Source organism: Balaenoptera acutorostrata, chromosome 10 (assembly GCF_949987535.1).
Source record: "Balaenoptera acutorostrata chromosome 10, mBalAcu1.1, whole genome shotgun sequence".
In the NCBI taxonomy this organism is placed as follows: Eukaryota; Metazoa; Chordata; class Mammalia; order Artiodactyla; family Balaenopteridae; genus Balaenoptera; species Balaenoptera acutorostrata.
Window position 1 is genome coordinate 63,925,498 of NC_080073.1, and position 21,867 is coordinate 63,947,364.

A 21,867-nucleotide genomic window follows, 5' to 3' on the forward strand; every position below is an offset into this window, starting at 1 on the left:
AGTCTCGTTTTCTGATGGTAGAGGGTCCCTGCACAATACAAGTATACACAAAAGTGTTTATGCTGCCAAAATAAACCGTGTTAAGAGCTAGAGTTTACTTGCTAAAATGCCATTGATTTTAGGGACCTGTTCCCTTTTCTTCCAAGGTGGGTCAGGTCTTAGAATGGACCGAGGCTACCCCACAGTCATGACTGAATAAATATTTTAAGAAAACTGACACATCTTTCCGGGTGCAAGGCAGGACCAATCATGCATGTATTTGAAACCACATGATATATTATTATGAAAAGATTGGTAACTTCTGTATCTGGAGTAGAATTTTTTGTTTGTTTTATTTTTGGATGACTTTTGAGTAATTCTCACCTAAAGGTAAAACTTAAGGTTAAGTAGTTCATCCTCTCTGGGTGATTTTCATTGAATTCAATATCAACTAATGGTTTTCTTTATACACACACACACACACACACACACACACACACACATATATATATATAAAATTTTCTGTGGTAATTAGTTTAAATGAGATCATAGCAAGAGTGAATTATAAAAAGGGGGAAACAGTAATACTTAACTCCTAAGGTATTTGTGGAATCACATTAAATAATGCATGGAAAACACTTAGAAAAATGCCTACAGTACACAGCAAGTGCTCCAAACATGTTTTTTTTATAATGATAATACTTATCATTTATAATGATAAGAATTATTGTTGCTATCCCAGAAGGAGAAATACTTTATCAACATCTACTTCTAGTCTCTAGGACACTTCTCACCCATTCCTACCCAGGCCCTGGGTGCACTCCTTTTCTGATAAACAACCACTCCAAGGGCTCAAAAGGGTCTGGGACACAGGCTGGTTTAGAGACCAAGGTGAGTCTCCAAGCTCACCTGGAAATTTTCTCCTTTCTGAGCACCTCCAGGCTTTGTTTGCATCTTCTGAAATCCTTTCAGTAAACATAATTTGGGCATGTCCAAATTCAGAAGGGGAGGGATTCTGTAATTTTCATGTTTGCTTCAAAATCCTTTACATGGAGAAAGACCTGGAGCTTACGGCAAATCTCCATCCCAGCAGGGGTTCTGGAAGGATCTTTGAAGAGCTTTAAGTAGATCACAGCTTTGTAAAGATCACTGGGCACAGGCCAGAGGTGAGGGGGGGAGGCTATCAACACTAATCAACACTGGAAAGTCTCCAAAGAAGCTGGTGAAAATAGAAACACCCAGCCAGCCATTCAGAGTTTATCACATGGAGGAAAATTATAGGGCACCTAATGCAGAAGCACCTGTAGCTAATATTTTTGAAATTGCTGTTTAACGTGGACATTTCCAAGCTAATGGGGGTCAAGCCTTTCCATTTAGAACATTGCCAACTTCCAGGTCTGAGAAGGGACCAACAGTGAAGGCCTGAGGGTGTTCTGTGGCCAAAGAGGGAAACAAAATGGAAAACCAAGCATGGATAATTGTCTGTAATAGTAAACTTTCCATGTTTATAAGAATCTTTGGCCTGCAAAGAAAACATTCTGATAGTGTTTTAAAACATCTCCCTTTTCCCAAGTACCCTCTGAGTTCATTCCCATCAGGTAAACTTCATCTCTTCTTCATAAACCCAGTGCTCCTTCCCTCTGTTCTAGGACACAGCATCAATGTAAAGTCGGCTGGTCTTGTGGGAAGACACGGGCCTCAGTCAAAACAACCATTCATGGTGGCCTTTTTCAAGGCTAGCGAGGTACTTCTCCGATCTGTGAGAGCAGCCAACAAACGGAAAAATCAAAACCGCAATAAATCCAGCTCTCATCAGGATTCCTCCAGAATGTCCAGTGTTGGAGGTAAGCAAAAACCAGAGCAGCAGTTCTGCACAGAAAGTGATGGGGTCATATGTTGCAAATCAAGTAGCCACAATAAATTTACCCTCTGGATATACCTTCATTTGGTCTATTAAATCATCCAACGATGTTTCTCGCATCCCCCAAATGCTTCATCAGCAAATCACTCAGTAATTCATTTTAAAATACTGTAAGTAGGACTTGCCTTTATATGTTGAAAGATGCAGTTCAAATTAAAATCAAGCTGGCAGTAATAAAATTATGGAATGCCTACATTGACAAAGGTTAACCAAATCTGAACTCCACAACTTGTGAGCTGACCTTTCCAGGGCCTTTCAAATATGGATGGGTAACCAGGTATATTCAAAATAAAAAGATTACTTTGGTACTTAAAACAGTACATGTGAATCATGAAGTTTAAATGTTTTATGACAAGAGAAGCAGGGAAGATCGTATGGTAACTGAAATAATATTTATATTTCCATTAATTATTTGGAGGGCTGTTATTTAGATAATTTGCTTTGAGTGTGTGTGTACACATACCTGCATATGTGAAAGCGAACAAAATGTTACAAATGCACAATTGATCCCACTGTGCTTGTAATTTAATCTACTAATTGATAGAAAGGGAGATAAAAGTACAGTTGATCTGAACTCATCTGAGAAAATCTGAAGTAATTTAATAATATAATTTATACCATTAAGTACCTTGTTTAGTCCTGGCTACAACAAATTTTCATAAGCTGTTCTTAGGATGAAAACCATGGCTATTTTAGTCCTAGGAATTGTCTTATCTATGAAAAATAAACCCATTTGAAGGGGAAACCTTGCCCTAGAACATTCCAACTTAGTATGGCATGTTTGTTCATTTGTAAAATGTGTATTCTTCTATGTTGATGGCCACCATATGCAGTGTACTTGTGAGGCACAGTGAATGATCAGGTGAACAAAACAGATATGACCTCTGCATAGGGTATTTCAGCAAATTAGAATGTTTCGCTCTTCCAAAAAGACACGTTTAGACAGTGTTTGCCATTATTCCTGAAAAAATCTTCATTTTTTTCCCAATTGCTAGAAACTAAGTCATATTGTAATTTTTTATTACTCCAAAATGTATGAGTGATAGATAAGATTATAAATGATTATAAATGAAACAAAAATATATAGAATTTTTTTTGAACCTGAGACGCTCAACAAAAATACTGAGTGGAACTCATTGGAACCCTCCTAGAGTGCGGGTACAGGAGAATCGTGTTAGAAAGAAGTCTGTTTTGGGCATCTAGCAACAGAAGCAGAGGGAAGAGTTCTATATGGAATTGCATTATACTGAATTACATGCTACACAGAAAGCCATGTTTTAAAATAATTTTCCATCAAGTAAGTTTAACTGTCTTTTTCACTTGAAAGTAAAACGTGATATTAGTGCCTTATTACAAGGCTATTTTATAAAAAATCTTCACAAGATATTTAGTTTGGCAAAAATTGTAATGGCTTAATATGAAAGATGGAGAAAAATAACTTTCTAAGACCTTTTCTTCCTTGTAAATACTAGCCTGTCAAAGTTGTATATTTTTCTTTCCATGTAGAATGGTTCTGAAATGGGTTGAAACGTTTTTAATTTAATGTAGCAGACTGCATTAAAAAAAAGATTTGTTAAATCTTGAATAGACTAGTAAATAATTTTTGAGGAAATTACAAAGGAAAAAGGATAAGTTGCCTATGTATTATTAGAGCTCATAATGACTCTGGCAGAGGCGTTCCAGCAACTGAAATCATCCGAATCCTTCTCCTTATTGGTGAACTCTATTTATCTTCCCTTCCTGACCACAAGTAACAAATGTGCTTCTATAACTAGAGATGAATAAAACACATGGCACAGAAATCACGTAACTTTTCACCAGTTTCCTAACACCATTTAGAGTACAAAATTATTCTAATATAGACCAATATTTTCTTTTTAAAAAGTGTGTCATTGTCACCCATTTCTGTGAAATATGCAGTAGATGGTTTTGGAACGTGTTCGTATTTTGATAATAAGAAGAAAGAAAGTAGCTGGTTTGTGTGTATGAGACTTAACCTTTCAATAGTTAGTAATCAAGCAGACGGGAAAAAGTCTCATAGGATTTGATCCGAAAGACAGGGGGTTAATATAAACATAAAATTTGATACTTAGGAGACTTGAAATGCCAGTGAAATTTTAAAATTATCCAAATATAAATAGTAAATGCTGTAATACTACTAGGCTTTTACAATAAAATACTGTGTGAAGACTCTATAAATAAGAACGGGGCCAGGAGGAAGAAGGGAGAGAGTGGTATTAGAAGTTTGCTTGGTTGCATTTTTTTTTTTTTTTTTTTTGCAAAGCATATCCTCAAATGTTAAAAGTCTCCAACAGTGCAGGAGAACCCAGGTCATTCTTGTTGCCTTTACCTCATTTCTTTCTTCTTTCTTCTTTGTGGAGAGCCTAGAACAGTGTCTAACACAAAATAGCAACTTCACAAACACACGTTGAAGACCTTAACGTGTTGCCTGTATGGGAAAAACTAAGTTCCTTTTTCAGGTGTCTATGCACGGAACCACTGCTCCCAGATTTTCTGCAGAAACCCTCCCTCTTTGTTCCTCTTCAGGTTTTTGGCAAGAAAGTTCAGCAGACACTTTGTGAAAGATGTTGCTTGTTTCACGATGAGCCAGCACAGTTGATTTTCATTTGAACTTGGGTTTGGGGGAAAGAAAATGTAGGCAATAGCTAAATGTTAAGGGAGCCACCCTTTAAGATGGAAAGGCACCAAGCTGATAAGATTTTAAAGAACCTACCAAAAGCAAGATGCTGTTTTAAGCACTATATCAGTGCTGAAAAAAATAGAACATTAAGAGTTTACAGGACACATGGCAAGTCCTGGTTCACTGCAGAACTGCTTGAAAAGGTGCTTATTGCAAGCTTGGTACTAGGGATATTTGAAGGTGAATCTAATCATTGGCGCCCTGCCTGACACCATGGTGATTTCTTAAGATAAGTCTTTCGAAGAGGCATTAAAATGGGGACACTCTGGGGCTTCCCTGGCGGTTCAGTGGTTAAGACTCCGTGCTTCCACTGCAGGGGCATGGGTTCGATCCCTGGTTGGGGAACTAGGATCCCTCATGCTGCGTGCATGGTGCAGCCAATAAATACACAAATACATAAATAAATAAATAAATAAATAAAATGGGGACACTATGCAACTCCCAACTCTTTGACAGGCGCTATCTCTTGCCTAATGGATACAGTGTAAAATCATGCCTCTTGGACAAAAATATTAAAACTAGAAGGAACAATTAATTGGGATTATTTGTTTAGACTGTTTTATATAATTAATATACATTTTCATTATTTAAAAATAATCAAATCTTCAATAAAGCTAAAGTTCTCCTCTGATCACCTAATTCTTTTGAGATAGGTTATACTGACACTGTTATCAACATGATACATGTACTTCCAAATCTTTTCCTCCATATATACATTGCTTTTGGAGAATATATTTTGTTATGTGTTATATGTGTGTGTATATATATATATATATATATATATATATATATATATACACACACATATATATATTCTTTCTCAGATTCTTTTCCACTATAGGTTATTGCAAGATATTGAATATCTTGCATATTCCCTGTGCTATACAGTATGTCCTTATTGTTTATTTATTTTATATATAGTAGTGTGTATATTTTAATCTCAAGCTCCTAATTTCTCTCTCTTCCCCCCATCCTCTTTGGTAACCGTAAGTTTGTTTTCTACATCTGTGAGTCTATTTTTGTTTTGTACAGAAGTTCATTTGTATCATTTTTATTAGATTCCACATATAAGTGATATCACATAATATTTGTCTTTCTCTATCTGACTTACTTCATTTAGTATGATAATCTGAAGGTCCATCCATATTGCTGCAAATGGCATTATTTCCTTTTTTTATGGCTGAGTAATGTTCCACTGTATATATTTACCACATCTTTTTTATCCATTCATCTGTCGATGGACATTTAGGTTCCTTCCATGTCTTGGCTATTGTAAACTGTGCTGCTGTGAACATAGGGGTGCATGTATCTTTTCAAATTATACTTTTCTCCAGATATATGCTGAGGAGTGGGATTGCTGGATCATATGGTAGTTCTATTTTTAGATTTTTAAGGAACCTCCGTACTGTTCTCCATAGTGGCTGCACCAATTTACATTCCCACCAACAGCAGGAGGGTTCTTATTTTTACATACTTTTTAAGAGCAGTTTTAGGTTCACAAGAAGATTGAGAGAAAGGTACAGAGATTTCCCATGTACTCCCTGCCCCCACACATGCATACCTCCCCCATTATCAACATCACTCACCAGGATGGTGCGTTTCTTTCCAAAGATGAACCTACACTGACACATCACAATCACCCAACGTCTATAGTTTACCTTAGGGTTCACTCTTGCCATCATATAGTTGGTCTTATGTGCTTTTAAACAACATATTTCAGCCATCTTTCAAAATGGTGACTTCATTTTTTTTTAACTGCTACAATATATTCAATAACGCTTGTATCAGAGTTTATTTAATCACGTCACTCTTAAAAAGAAATTTTGGTTGTTTTTAAATTGGAGCTTTCAAAATCAATGCTACAGTGAAAATCCTGCAAAGCTGCACGTGTGAGAATCGTTTTAATCTACATGGTTTTTCCAGTAATTAACACTAAAAGCTGGTATCTGTGCCCTGAATATGCAAAATTTTGAAAATCCCTTATCAGACGACAATTGTTTTGGTTCCTAGATCTAGTTTGATAGATTTTTTTCATCTATCTATCCATCTGTACATTTATCTATCTATCATTCTGTCATTTAACCCTGTCCACTACTTCCTAGTTGTGTAATCTCGGAGACATGTCACGTCTCTCTGCGTCTGTTTCTTCATCTGTGAAGTGGGAATGCTAATAATACCTGCCTCACAAGGTAAAATTACATGAATTGTGAGGATTAAATGAATTATTTAATATGTGTAAAGAACGGAGAACAGCGGTACGTGCTCATTCAGGTTTAGGTATTATCATTATTATTTGTCAAATTAAGGTTTGGTTTTTCAGAACTGGTACCTAAAGAGTTCAGACTTTTACATCAGAGAAGACTAGAAATCCTCTTTCTCTAATCAGTATCCATACCCCTGGTCACTTATTGTCAAATTTCTATCTAGAGAGAATTCTAGAGAGATAATTTATCTGGGCATGGTTCATTGTAAAATATTTATTCAGTGTTAAATAAGCACCCACAATGTGACAAGTACAGTATTAACTATATGCTCATGAAAGATGGGTAGCATAAGAATTTTGCTTCTTAAAAAGCACTCCCATAGACAATGGGAAAGACATGCCCGCTAGTACTAATCGGGAGATAATTCTACTAGAGTAGGTACAAGGTAGTGTGGGAGAAGTAAGGATAGAGTGCGACTCATATGAGAAAGAATAGACATTTTCCAGAAATGGAGGGGTGGGTGAAGCTATTTCAGACTTATGTGCACAGTTATAGAACCACGTACCAGTGTCCAATTGCCGGGTGTGCAGGTATTCTTGTGCGAGAGCAGTGTGATGTCAGCTAGAAAGTCATGCAGGGACCAAGTCGTAAAGCTTAAGTGTGTGATGGTCAGGAACTATGATGCTTCTGTGCAGGCCGTTGGGAAAAAAGGAGTGTCACAATCAGATACACATTTTAAAAAGTTCAATTTGGCATCAAAATGATGGATGGGATGCCAAGGGGTAAAACTGAACATCAAAATATGATTAAAAGTCTAGTCCCATACCCCAAGCAGTGAAGATTATAGATTGGAGAGAGAGGAAGTAGAAACCAAAATATGTGGAATGGAGCCAGCAGCACTCTGGAAATGGGTGTGTCAAGAGTAAGTGGAAGGTGTAGGAAAAAGACGCAGCTATGAGCCCCAATGGTTAGATGAAGCACAGGACTTGATGCTGCCATGGAAACCAGGGTAAGAGAGAAACGTCAAGGATGGAGCCCCCAGTGGGAACATCAACACTTTAGTATAGACAAAGGAGTAAAAGGAGTTCCATAAACTAGGCAAAAGACTTAAGGTCAGAGAGGAAGGAGGAGACAGGGGTGAAGAGTTATCCTAGGACCAAATTCCCAAAGAGGATGTTGGGGGAGTGTGAGGTGACCAAGAGTGCAAAGGGCTTCTGCTAGGTTAACTAGGCTAGAGGTGGGTTGGTTAAAGGGGGTTGGGGATGGATTTAACGCAGGGTAGGAGGGAAAAAGAAAGAAAATTGAGAAACGTACTCAATTTTCTGTCTTGGGCCACTAGATGACTGGTAATCCTGTTCACCAAGTAGAAGGAATGGAAGGAGTATGAGGTCAGAAGCAAAAATAGTGAGTCGGAGGTCTCTGGGAAACTTTCACGCATAGATGTCTGGTAGGCATTTGGAGACTCACATTTGTGGATGGGTTTTTATGTCAACGAGCTCTAAGGTGAGAATGTTTGTTGCATCATCCACAGAGAGGCTTTGCTAAGCAGAGTTAAGCAAACACACCAGACAGTTATTATGTTGTGGTGTCTGTTCTGTGTCACACATTCATACATAGACAAACACAATTATCCCTACATAAATAAATAACAGTAATTCCTACTGGGTCATACGTAAATTTGGGTGAGTAATTCACTGGATGTGGGAGATGGGGATTAAGCGAGGGTAGGAGTGGCATTTGAAATCCCTCATCTTTGGGGGGGATTGCTATCTGTTTGGGATTTATCATGAATTTCTCTATCCCCAAGGCCATATCAAAATTTACATTATTGAACAGTCTACAGTAGCACCATTCCTGCTATTTTACCTCTGATACCTTCATTCATTTGTCATTTTCATTTTCTATGAATTAATGAACATCCTGAAGCTATGGGTGCTGACGTCCATCTGTTATCTCCCTCTAGGAATTAAGTAAGAGAATGTTGGCATCTCCTCCTTTGCTTTGAAACACAGTATCTCATTATATTTGGCTTAAGCTGTTGATGTATTTAAATGTTAAATTCTATTTTGGATTTTTTTCTTCTCTGTTACAGATTCACCTACATTTTATTCCTTAAAGACACTAATGCTTGATTTTAAAGAAAAAAGAAACCCATACTGGTATATGGAGTTTTTTGGAGTTATTTCCTTTGTGCCCTTCATAGCTAGTTTAGCATGTGTTTCTTTATTTGGTTGTTTCTTCAGGGACTACTGGACAGACCATTGAAGCCCTAACCGTATGTAGATCTCAGGATTTTTTTAAATCACGTATTTGTTTTCTATGACAAAATAATCAAAAATTAAGAAAAATCAAACTAAGACAAAGATTAAATTTGCATTATTGGGGGATGAAGGGGAACTGGATGAAGGCAATCAAAAAGTACAAGCTCCCATTTATAAGATAAATAAGTCCTAGAGATGTAATGTACAACATGATGAATATGATTAACACTGCTGTACGTTATATAAGAAAGTTGTTAGGTGAGTAAATCCTAAGAGTTCTCATCACAAGGAAAACAATTTTCTATTTCTTTGATTTTGTATCTACGTGAGATGATGGATGCTCACTAAACTTACTGTGATCATCATTTCATGATGTATGTGAGTCAAACCATTATGCTGCACACCTTAAAGTTGTATGGTGCTGTATGTCAATTACATCTCAATAAAACTGGAAGAAAAAAATATAGATTGTAAAAATATAAATAAATTTGCATTGTTTCCAGAAATTGATCATAAACAAATTGGCATAGAGTATTTAACAATATTTTCAATATTTTGGAACTGGTTTCCCAATATTATTACCATTAAGAGGCAAAACAGGGAAATACGTGTCTGCGATACCTGCCTTGTGGTTGAGAAATGCTAGCATGCTTTTCTAGTGTTGGCTGTGGCTCCAGAACGTTTAGTAGTTTCTGGTGTGACTCTTCATTTCTACACAGGTTTGTCAACAGCAGCATCATGTCCATCTCATTTTCATATTTGAAGGGCTGCCAATCACTATTTTTTAAAGATCTAAATCTAATTTCTTTGCCTTTCATCCCACAGGTTATTCTGCCAACCATTTAGTAAACCTAACTGCAGACTTGGCTGGTTTGGGTACAACATTTACTCAGTATCCATTCATTTTTATTTCTGACATACTAAGCATATGGTCCTAATGCTCTATGAAATCAGACTCTTGGAATGAGATTCGGTTATAAATTTATTGCTCGTTACCTTTATGTGATGTTACATTATATACATCACTGAGCCTGCATGAAAAGCTGCATAGATGGAACAGATCTATTTTGACTTTTGAGTTTGACTTTCTTTCTTTTTTTATAAACATGGAATTCAAATAACCTTAAACATAGTTTATGGCTTTTCAGATATACTTGAATGTGTTATTGGCTATAAGGTCTTTATTCACATTCCATGCCTTTCATTAAGACGAGGATAAATGAATAAATATTCCCATGATTGTCTGATGCAGGGTTCGGCAAAGTAAGGCCTAAGAGTCAAATCCAGCCATCACCTGTTTTTGTACCGCCCAATTGCTAACAATGGTTTTTACATTTTTAGATGTGTGAAAAAGACTCGAAATAGAATAATACTTTGTTTCACTCAGAAATTATATGAAATTGAAATTTTAGGATCCATAAGCAAAATTTTATTGGAATATAGCCATATCCATCCATTCACATACTATCTACGGCAGCTATTATGCTACTGGGGCAGAGTTGAGTCACTGAGAGGGGGGACCTTGTAGCCTGAAACATATACTATCTGTCCTTTTCGAGAAAACGTTTGCTGGTCCCTGGTCTAATGCATAGCTGACTTTATTTTTTAAAAATTCTAAATATCAAGAACTTTATGAAGTCAAACTAATACCAGGATTAGTTATTCCTTTTCCCTAAAAATGATGCAGGGTTCAAACTTATCCATTTCATGGTATTATACTTATTATTACAGTACCCTTGCTTATTGCCTGGACAAACTTAAATCCTTTTGCTATTTCAATTAAGAGAAAAGTTTACCCAAAGAAGAAGAATGCTAAGTTTCAAATAAATTCCCTTTTCTCCATTTTCTGTCATTATCTATATATTTAATTTGTTTTAATGAAGGTAATTGCACACAGGAATAACTCCGATCTAGAAGTAAAAGAGTCTCTGTGTTCAAATTTAATCATCATCTTGTTTTCTAGACTCACATTAAATAAATAATTAGTTGAAGTCACTGTGAAAGGCAGATGACAGGGCCCGTTAAGACAGGCCCCTTGGATCTTTGATGTGCCTACATTTTCTTAGAGGTTGGGGATAATTAAACTGGAAGGTGACAGCCTTAAGACAGGCTGCTCTTCATAGTGAACTGCTACATTGATTTACCAGAGACAACTGTCAGAGTGAAAGTAGCATTTATTCCTAGATGAAAACATTAGCTGTCTTCTTTGAAAATAAATTATTTTGTGGCTCCCATCACCCTAAATTTTTTCCTGTTTCATTATTTTGTGTTAGAAATAATTAAAATGGGTTAGCTTTTTGAATATTATTTATATAAAGTATGAATAAACCCCAGAGACAATAATATAGAGAGATTTTCTGTGATGTTCTGTGTTTCTGCAGTGTTTTACTTTATTCCAGATGCAATTGGGGATTCTCTATTCTTAATTCCTTTAATCAGTTATCAAAGGTTATGGGTTTTTCAGATTATATTCCAAAATAAGTCCTGGAAATCATGTATTTTCTTTGCTACAAGTCATTTCTGGAATATCCTGAGGAATTCATTCTTCGATTCCTCAAATATTTATTGAGTACCTACTGTGTGCCAGGCCCTGTTCCTGAGATTTGGGGTATATCAGAGCACCAAATGGGACCAAACAAGAATTTTACCCTTGGGGAGCTGACATTCTAGAAGGAGGAAACAGGCAAGAACTAAAGTACATGATAAACAAGTAAATGACGTAGTATATTAAGAGATGATCAGCAAAATGGATAAAAAAACAATCAGAGCAAGGGGGGAGAGAAATATTGGAGTGGGAGTTGGGATCTGAAATAGGGTAGTCAGTGAAGGCCTTTTTGACAAGATGATGCTTAAGCGAAGGACTGAAGAAGCTCTGAGACTTAGATAAGTAGATATCCAGGGGAAGAGCATTGCAGGGAAGGGGGGTGGAGTGAGATTGAAGACCCTAAGGTGGGAGAAAGTGGACCTGTGTGCAAAACAGCAAGGAGACGACATGGCCTGATATGGGAACCACGGTGGGACTTTTTGCTGGAGCGTGACATAATTGAGCTGACTCTTGGCTGCTTTGATATGGGGGTGGGTTGGGGCAGGGCAGAGCAGGAGGAATAGCAGTGAGGATGTGGCAGTAATTCAGGAGAGAGATGGTGCTGGTTTGGACCAGAACCCATCATGGAGGTGGTGAGGGTGGGTGAATTTTGAATGTATTTGAAGGTGAAATGTGTAAGGATTTCCTGACAGATTGGATGTGGAGGTGAGAGATAAAATGAGTATGTTTTGACTCCAGTTTTTGTGTTTGTTTGTTTTGCCTGGGAAGTTGCTATTAGTCCTCTATAGGTGGAACTAGTTTGGGGGTGAGGGGGGAGGCAATCAGAAGCTCCACTTTGGGTATCCTGAGTTTGAGATATTTATTAAGATAAAATCAACTCTGTAGCATCCCAGTTGGTCCTCTCCCAGTGTCTGTCTCATGGAAGCATAAAAAAAGTGTTGTTTGAATATTTAATATACATGAATATAGTAAGCACCACTGTAGTTTGAGTGAATTAATGAAAGAGCATTCATTGAGTGCCAGGTATCAGGCTGTTCACCATCACAACACAAAGGATACAACCTGATCCTTGTTAGAACTTCTCAAGGTACATGGTGTGTCTTCATTTTACAGAAGAAAACATTCAAGGCTAGTGACTTGCTTGAAGTTCACATGGCTAGTAAGTGGCTTTCACTTTGAGATTCAAATTCATGTTTCACAACTTCAAATACAGCCTCCTTTTGATTTTATCAGTGAACTCACAAAAGAAATATTAGTATACCTGACAGACTGCCGTTTGTTGAAAATCTGATTTTTATCTTCAGACTATAACACAAGTGAACAAAAACAAGCCTGTAAGAAACATGAACTCTACGTGAGTTTCCGGGATCTGGGATGGCAGGTAAGAATGGTCAACCAACTTGGTTGCTTCTTTTCTGCTTTATTATCAATCCTGAATTACTCGGAATCTTTGTCAGTAATTTTTCCTATACAGTAACCAATTATTTTTGACGTGACTATTCAGTATATTGATTATCCACATCATTTTTATTTCTCCATTATCCTTTCACCATTGAAATATAACAGAGTTTATGGTAAAAAAAAAAAAAAAATTACGCTGAAGAAGAAATATACCCTTAGAGAGTGAAAAAAAAAAAATCCTGTTCTTTAAATATCCCCAAATTTTCATTTTAATACCCATTTTTCAGATTAACTCAAGCAATTTCCATTTGCCTCCTATGGTCCGAAACTATTGGTATAAGAAATAGAATCCTTGGCTATGTCTCTGTCATAAGGCAGATCTGCAGAAAAAAAAAAATTTTCTTGTACTTAAAAATCTTATTACTTTCTTTTACATCTGCTTCACAAACAGGGTGAGAAGGAGGATTTAACCAAAATAATTTGTAATGGTTCTCTGTTGAAATAGTTTAAATTGGATTGCTTAGATTACATTATTCCATTACATTGGATCCTCAGAATATGAGCTATTATATTGAGAAATAATATGAACAAGTAAGCATTTTCAAATTTATGATAAACCTTCTACATGCATTGTTCAACAATTTTACATCTGTGACAAGTTTTACATCCCTGGAAAAAAAATCAGGGCCACCATTATAAGTGCCAACTTTTTAGCTTCCTAAAATTTTTCACGTACAGTGCTCAGGAATTTTCTCCAATTCATTTCTTTTAAAGAGACTATAAAGTTAACACATGAATGGAAAGAATAATAGGACAAGGAACAAATCTTACAGCTTTAGGAGCTTGTCAAGCTTCTAAAGCAGGAATGAGTTAGTAGGAAGTAATGAGAATTATCTCAATTAAGTTTATTCTTCTTTTCCTTTCTGGTTCACTTGAACTTTCCAGAGTTCATCATTTCCTGTTTAAACAATATTTAGAATACTATTTCATGATTAAGGCTTTATTCATGAATACATGGGTTAATACAGGCTATGAATATCTTACATAGTGACCTCTTGGGAGAAATTACAGAGGACAATTTCTTGTGAAAATATTTATACTTTTGTTGTAAACTTTAACTTAACCATAAATTAAGGGCTTGGGGGAGGCTGTCCTATTAGAGTAATTGTTGGACCAAGAAGAGAAACCGATCCAGATTATATTATATTATATTAATTATATTTGAGTATTCTTTAAGAATTGTTTTTCTGTGTGTTTATTTTGGTGATATTATTTCTTCTTCTCTTCTTGTGCATTTTAGGACTGGATTATAGCGCCAGAAGGATATGCTGCATTTTATTGTGATGGAGAATGTTCTTTTCCACTCAATGCCCATATGAATGCCACCAACCATGCCATAGTTCAGACTCTGGTATGCTTTCTTTTTGCAGGATGGAAAGTGGATTATGATGCAAACTTCCTATAAAGTTAATTCAAAGGAAAACATCCATTTATAGTTAGAGATGCATTTTCTTCTCTTCTCAAACTCCTAAAGTAATGATTGTGCCAAAGTAACAATTGTGGATATAGTCAGGAAATTCAGGCTGGCCTAAAGAATAATTCTGATTCCAGAATGGGGAAGGATTCAGCGAGGAAAATTGGAGTTATCACATAAAGTGGTCATTGTGCACTGATTTCTTCACTAGACAATATGACTAACCACACAGACACTGTTTCTAACCTAACAATTCATTAGCAGTCATTGCAAAAGCATTGAATGACAGTCATACTGAATTTCATCTGAGGGTTTTTTCTCTCATTATTTAAGAATGTTCTATAACATACTTTGGTATTATGGAAGCTCTTCAATGTATTATAGAGTATAAGTAGAAGACTGGTTTCTATTTTTTGATACTTTTTTTCTTTATAATCTTTAAGGTGGAAATTAGCCTTCCTTTTGTCCCTTCCACACTTAGGAATATAACAGTGACTTAATCTCTAATAATCTAGACTTATTTTTGTGAAAAAGATAATGAAATGTTTATTTCACCATCTCTAAATGGTCGTACTGTATCTAATGAGCTTATGAAAACCCTTGAGAGTCTGACGTGCCTGCCTTACGGTGTGTGACTTGATATGTGGGGTGAGGGGAGGTCAGCCTCTGGAAGACTTCAGAGGGAGAGGCTTCTAGAAGATGCATAGCCTATGTGATGTGATCCCACATTAAAGTTTGGGTTCATAGGAACATTTCAACTAAAAGTAATTAGGACAGAAGGAAGGGAACACATTATTTTAGAATCAAGACAATGATGGGAGTGGAGTTACTTGGTGGATGGCAGTAGGAGAGCAGGAGCTATTAGAAGAACATCTGTCTTTGTGGATGAGGCTTGTTTATGACCAACAGAAAGAGTAACTATTAGAATTTGTGAGGAGTTAACTCTTCAGAAGGTTACCTTTTTTCACAATTAATTTACAATTTAAAGCTGATGGAAATAACATCCCAGTTTCCTTATGAATAAAGAACTGTACATATACATTGACAGATTAAATCATTTGACTTGATGCTTTGCTGGCATCTTTCTGACCTCAGAGGTACTACAGGATAGCTAGACACCAAAGATACATATCTATGGCAAGTATAGTATAGATATTGTCAAAAACTTTAGAAATAACTTTGAATTAGAGAGGAAATAGAGAAATAAAACAAATATATATTTTTAAAGGTAGTCATTTATAAATATTATTTTTCCCCCAAGTTTGAAGATATGCATTTATTTCAGAATACAATCACATAAAATTATCAGGTTGCTTTTTAATAATGAATGGAAAACATTTGCTCATGTTTATCCTTCCCCAACACTGATTTTTCCACCCTAGATTTCTTTGATATATCATACCCAGAAAACCCATACATCTAGGGAGAAACTCTTATTTCCTCCTTGATAACAAAATTTATATTGATTTAAAGAAAACCTTAGTTTGCTATGGCTCTTATTTCACTGTCTAAAGTGAAGAACCAGAGTCTAAATTCCAACCAGCATGTTCGCTCATGCTTGCTTTGATGTTGCCAATGCCATAGAAATATTCTTCTTTTTATTGATTCTTGACCAATAAAGTTGCCATATGCAAAATAGAGTAAATTCCTGGGGGTATTTTAAATTCTCATATTCCTTCATCTTTGCTATCTATAAATATAAGCACTTCTTGATATAGGATATCATTACTGGGGGATGGGGAGCAAGTAGCAGGTATGCGATACAAGGAAGGGTATATTGTATTCAAACTTCCTCCAGGAAAAGAATGTCTGTGGAGTCCAGCCTTCTATTCTTCTGTATGAGAATTCACATTCTGAAATGTGAGTCATCTGAAAACCAATCGCAGAGAGAGGAACGCTGCTGTCTCACACCTGAAAGGAAGAGCCCTGGTCACTGTCTTTCTGTCCAGTTGCAGCAGAACAGCCACTATTAGCCTATAGAGAAATGCCACTTAATTTCCCAGCAGTTAAGCTCTTTGTACTGTCAATGCCTTAGAGAGCTTTCTGTGTTTCCTTAGATATGCATCCAAGTTCCCTCAGGCTATACAATGCTTAAGTATTGAAAAAACTCTTTGTCAAATACCCCCCATCTCTCTCTTTTTTTCTTTTTTAAAAAATATATAATTATATACTGTCAGCTCTTAGGACTGTAGTCTAGAAGGCAGCATCTAAAAACAAACATTTTTAAAAACTCTGACACAGACTTGGAACAGGACCCTGGTCTGTATCACTGTTCTGGGATGTGGAGCATAATGTCATCCCAGAACTTTAAGGGATGTGGGAAGTTTGGTGGTTTTTGTTTTTGTTTTGTTTTGTTTTATTCCCCCTGGCATTGTACACTCTCTACGTTTGTCCTGTGAAGGACATGAAACAAGAAGACAGACGTGTTTGTTGTTAAAGGAGAGCAGGTTTGTGACAAATATGTCTGAGAAATGATTGAAGAACAATCCCATTTTTTCAGAGTGATGGCTTGGTGAGGCGGTCCTTGAAGCAGGGGGTTATCCATCACGGGTGTGAGAGTTGAGGACGATAAAGCCGAGGAGGGTTGCAGGCTGCATCTGAAATTGGGAGAAACCATCCAGCTTGCAGTTTTGTGAGGTCTTAGGAAATTTCACATCCGTGTCCGATCACCTCATTTTTCCTGCTGTGTCTGTCCATAAGCAGGGCTCCTATATCATTTCAGCCAGGAGGTTGTGCAGCCAAGACTCTAAGAGCTGTATTTTCTCTTTGTAGATCCCTAAGGACTCTGCAGTGGGACTTCCCATAAACTCCTCTGGGGGAAGGGCCGGGGGCAGCAGAGGTGGGTGGGAAATGGGGTAGTGTTCTGGCTCCTTCCTTGATTATTGAACATCAGAGGCAAACCTGCCAGTCTGATCAAAGTGAGAACAAACCCTTTACTTAAGCATTTCACTGTCCATATATAGCTACCTTTTCAGGCTTTGGTGGGGAAGATGGATATTTAATTTTTAAAATATCTAGGCTCCTTGCTTCTGCTTTAGCTTAGCCTGCTTTTTGGCACTTGTCTAGGGGAGAAAGCAAGTCAAAGGATGTTACAATCTGGCCAATTTGATAAAAAAAAAAATATGGGGAGAATAGTTGAAATCATTGCTTTAAAGCAAGTATTGGATTTTACCTGGAATTTATTTTGCTGTGATTTGTATGCTTCCTTTACCATGGAAAATGAAGAATTGGCACAGCTTTTAATTGATTTATTGTTTAGTTATCCTTTCAAAAGTAATTCTTAGATTCACATCTTTCTACAGTGCAGTGGTATGGCTTCATTGATTTTGCATTTAGAACTTCTGTATTTCTCATGAAGTAAATAGAAGTGGTCGTTTTAACCAAAACCAACCCAGTGCTAGTTGCCATGTTCTTTCCCCCAGGAAAATTTCCACTGAATATTCCATAGAGGGAGTTTTCCTTCCTTGGTAGAATATTTTTTAAAGTGCCAACATGTAATTAGAACTGGTGGGTCGAGTCTAGGTGTTAATACTTAAGAATACACCCTTCACTACCAGCCCTACCCCACCCTGCCATGGAACATAAACAGAAGAAAGGGAGGTAGCTTAAGGGGGTGCTGATAGTCAGTGATAAAACGAGAATATTACTTTCAAGCTGCAGACAAAATGTCTATCTTAATTCTTAAAGAACAAAATGTTTTTCCCCCCCAGGTTCATCTGATGTTTCCTGACCATGTACCAAAGCCTTGCTGCGCGCCAACCAAATTAAACGCCATCTCTGTGTTGTACTTTGATGACAGCTCCAATGTCATTTTGAAAAAATACAGAAATATGGTAGTGCGTTCGTGTGGCTGCCACTAATATTAGATAATAATGGTAATAAGAAAAAGGTCTGTATTAAGGTTTATGACTACAATAAAAAGTATCCTTTCAGATAAAAGGGGGACTTCATAAAATTAGTCTGGCTCATTTCATCTCTCTAACCTATGTACAATATCATGTATATAGTCACTTTTATTTATTTAAAGGTATATATTCTCCTTTGTGGATGCCTTTTCAATAAAATGTATTTTATAGGTCACTGCATTATGCAATAGATCGCCCAGTCTAACTTTCAATAGGATATGCTGAGTCCAATTCCATTTCAACATTTTTTAATGTATTACACTTTTTATATAATTTTCTGAAATTAGACAAAACTCCTTTGACTGTTAAGTATTGTTGAAGGAAACTGAATGCATTTGGTTAGGCTGTGCCAATGAAAACTCTGATAGGATATTTATTTAGAAATAAAACTTAACAAAATAACCACCCCAAACAAAAATTCTTGGAGGAACACAATTTTTCTTTGAGAGTTTCTGCTTCGTTAGATAAAGTGAAATGTTGAACTGGATTTGAATAAATAAATGGGAGGCAGAACACAGAAGCTGAAAGGTTGCACATAATTGTTATAACTATTTGCTTGAACAGAATTGGTGTAACTGTAGGAAAGCGTTCCCTCTTGGCTCGTGGGTTGTAAATTTTTCAAAGAGCTCAAAGCTTCAGGAATTCTGTGGAGACAGACTTGAGCCTGTGTCCATAACTTTCCAAGTTAACACTAAAAAAAGCATAGTACAACCTTCTTACCTCAAATAAATCATGTCTGCCTATTATCTAGAACACTACTGCTGCAGACTTTTTTTCAGATTTAAAAACAGTCCAAAATAAAGAAACATTTACATGTTCTCCCCTACCCTCCCCACAGACAAGAGTCACCACATGCATAAAACATACCTGAGCAAAGAGGCCGACAGAGCCATTTTCTGTAGCTCTATTTTGTAACTGAGTTTGCTGATTGATGGGATGCAAGGGATTTTATTTAGGGTAAAAGCACTGAAACTCAACTGGAGGAAATTACCCCAAATCCCAGAAAGGGTTTGACACAATTGCCATTTTGAAAGAACAGCTGAAATCCATTTTGCATATCTTGGAGAATGAGCTCATTGAAAACCTTATTTTGGAGGGGGATTTTGTAAACCTTCCTCCAAGCACAAATAATTCCAAATGGGAAGGTTCTGTTGTGTGTATGTGCATGTGTGTTCTTCCCTCTGAAATTAATTTATTTTCTCTCCCTGTTTCTCTCTCTGCCTTTTAAGGCTTGTCTTTAACCCACTGACTTTTGGAAGAATGACATTTAGTCGATAACTTGCTATTTATGTGGGCTCCACGGCTAGGATTATTTACAGTTCATCTAAAATATTCATAAAACACCATTTATTAATCACCCTTTTGGACTTTTTAAGTAAAATTTGTATCAGAAATAGCTTAAAAATGTTATGGGTTTGTTCGTGATTCAGGAATATTGCAATGTAGTTTTAAAATACAGTTTATCTTAAAGTAAATTTGATAATAACTCTATTTGGGGTACATTAAGTAATATATTTTTGAATTAATGGTATACCATTATAAGAATAAGAAACGAAAGTCTATTATATTATTCTTTAAATATGCTGTTTAAATATATTTCTATGTTTTAAAATGCATTAAACTTGTGATGCTAGTTTTTACTGTGCTTCTTGATTTGGCTCTTTTTTTTTAAGAGGGATACGAAATGTCATAAATTGAGACTATAAGCATATCAGATGTAAAATGTTTGTGGATTACATGTTTTTAATTGCCAAAACTAGTTTTTGTGCTGTTGATAAATAACTCACTATTAAATGAGCAAAGCAACCATCCATGAATTAAATATTTTCTTGATCTGTTCAAACAACAAAGAAATTTTTATTTTTTCTTTTTTTGTTTTTGTTTTCTTTTCCTTTTTCTTTCTTTCTTTCTTTTTCTTTTTTTCTTTTTGGCCATGATATGTGGCTTGCAGGATCTTATTTCCTCAACCAGGGATAGAACTTGTGCCCCCTGCAGTGGAAGCATGGAGTCCCAACCACTGGACCGTTAGGGAATTCCCCAAGGAAATTTTTAAAATAGCAAAAATATGATAAGGATGGGAAATTACCTTACTTATTCTCCTTCATTTAAAAAGGGAGATATTTAGCATTAGTATTTTCACATTTATATATATATATATATATATATATATATATATATATATATATATATATAGTGTGTATGTATATATATACACATATATGTGCACATATGGCCTGTTACATTATTCTCAAATAACTATTATAGTAAATTCTTAGTATTACTTTGAATACTCAAGCTATTACCAGAAATCAGAATAATTTGACCTATTTTAACAGGATCCAAACTCTTCAGTTCTTTTTAGCTAGTTATGTATTAGCTTCTTTGTCTGTATGTTTTAAATTTTTCTCCTTTATAGGTATTTTGCTTTGTAAAGTGGTCCTAATCCTTTTTGAAGTTAGAAGGGCATCAATCACAGATACTCATGTTCTTTAAAACTAAGGCAAATATAAATTGTCTGCATTGAAGAAAGAATACACAAAAAAGAAAATGCAAAATTATTTTTTTCTCAAGTAAAGAATTGTCATTTTATAATCCTTGTATCACCATCATTAGATCTGAGCCAGTGCCTACTGGCTACTGTACAGTCTGGCAAACTTCATTTCTCAAGACATTTACAGTGAATGATTAGCTTACTCTATAGCTCCATTCAAGGCAGAAGAAATCCTCATTCCCAAACACAGGTCACTGTCTCATAACCATTCAATCAACTGCTCAATGGATCATACAGTCTTGCTCTCAGATTACCTGCTTTTCTATGTTTTTCCTTTTGCAGTTTTTTTTGTGTGTGTGTGTTGGGGGGTGGCCAGAACTTTTTGAAGTTACAAGTGAAGATGCCTTTGATGATCAAGTGGATACATCGCTAAGTATACATCTATACATCTGAATTTTATCAAGTTTGGTTAAGATCATAACTGGAGAAAAAGTAGGAAAGTAACAATCAATGCTAGAATTTATTTTTATGTATGTAGCAAAGTGACACTCTATCCAAGTTAGCAATTTTAAAAAAGCCAAGGTTCTGCAAAAATCACTTCCAAGTCTCTTGCCATATTTGTTAGAAGCTGTTTGAAAGATGGGGATTTCAAAGACAGGAGAACCTGGATCAGATACAGACTTTAAAATTACACAGAAACTTCAGACTTTTAAAAACATGCACTTTAACCTTTGCATCTTAGTTTCAACTTTACAGAGGCAGCTAGCCTCCAATCAGTGGGGAGAGGATGGGGAGACACAATTCAGCCTCAAATCCTGTGGCTTATATATAGGAGGGTAAGAGAGGAAACACTGCAAAAATAGCCTCCTCACTAAGCATCTGGAAACAGGACCTACGCTGATGGTTCAGTGGGTTGTGGTCAGTGTTTTCTTCCCAGTTCATTGTGACTACATGGTGAAATACAATAGAACCGACCTAAAAAACT

At 36.2% G+C, this 21,867-nt stretch overlaps 1 protein-coding gene across 1 annotated transcript in view; it reads left to right on the plus strand.

Annotated features, from left to right (window-relative positions):
• BMP5 (bone morphogenetic protein 5) overlaps window positions 1–20,158 on the plus strand; it is a 117,719-nt gene extending 97,561 nt beyond the window's left edge. Inside the window, exons 4-7 of the mRNA XM_007186952.3 lie at window positions 1,629–1,823; window positions 12,916–12,992; window positions 14,313–14,423; window positions 18,197–20,158. Of these exons, the coding sequence (XP_007187014.2) occupies window positions 1,629–1,823; window positions 12,916–12,992; window positions 14,313–14,423; window positions 18,197–18,346 (533 nt within the window). The 3' untranslated portion in view covers window positions 18,347–20,158. The remainder of the gene's footprint in view (window positions 1–1,628; window positions 1,824–12,915; window positions 12,993–14,312; window positions 14,424–18,196) is intronic.
• The last annotated feature ends 1,709 nt before the right edge of the window (window positions 20,159–21,867 follow it).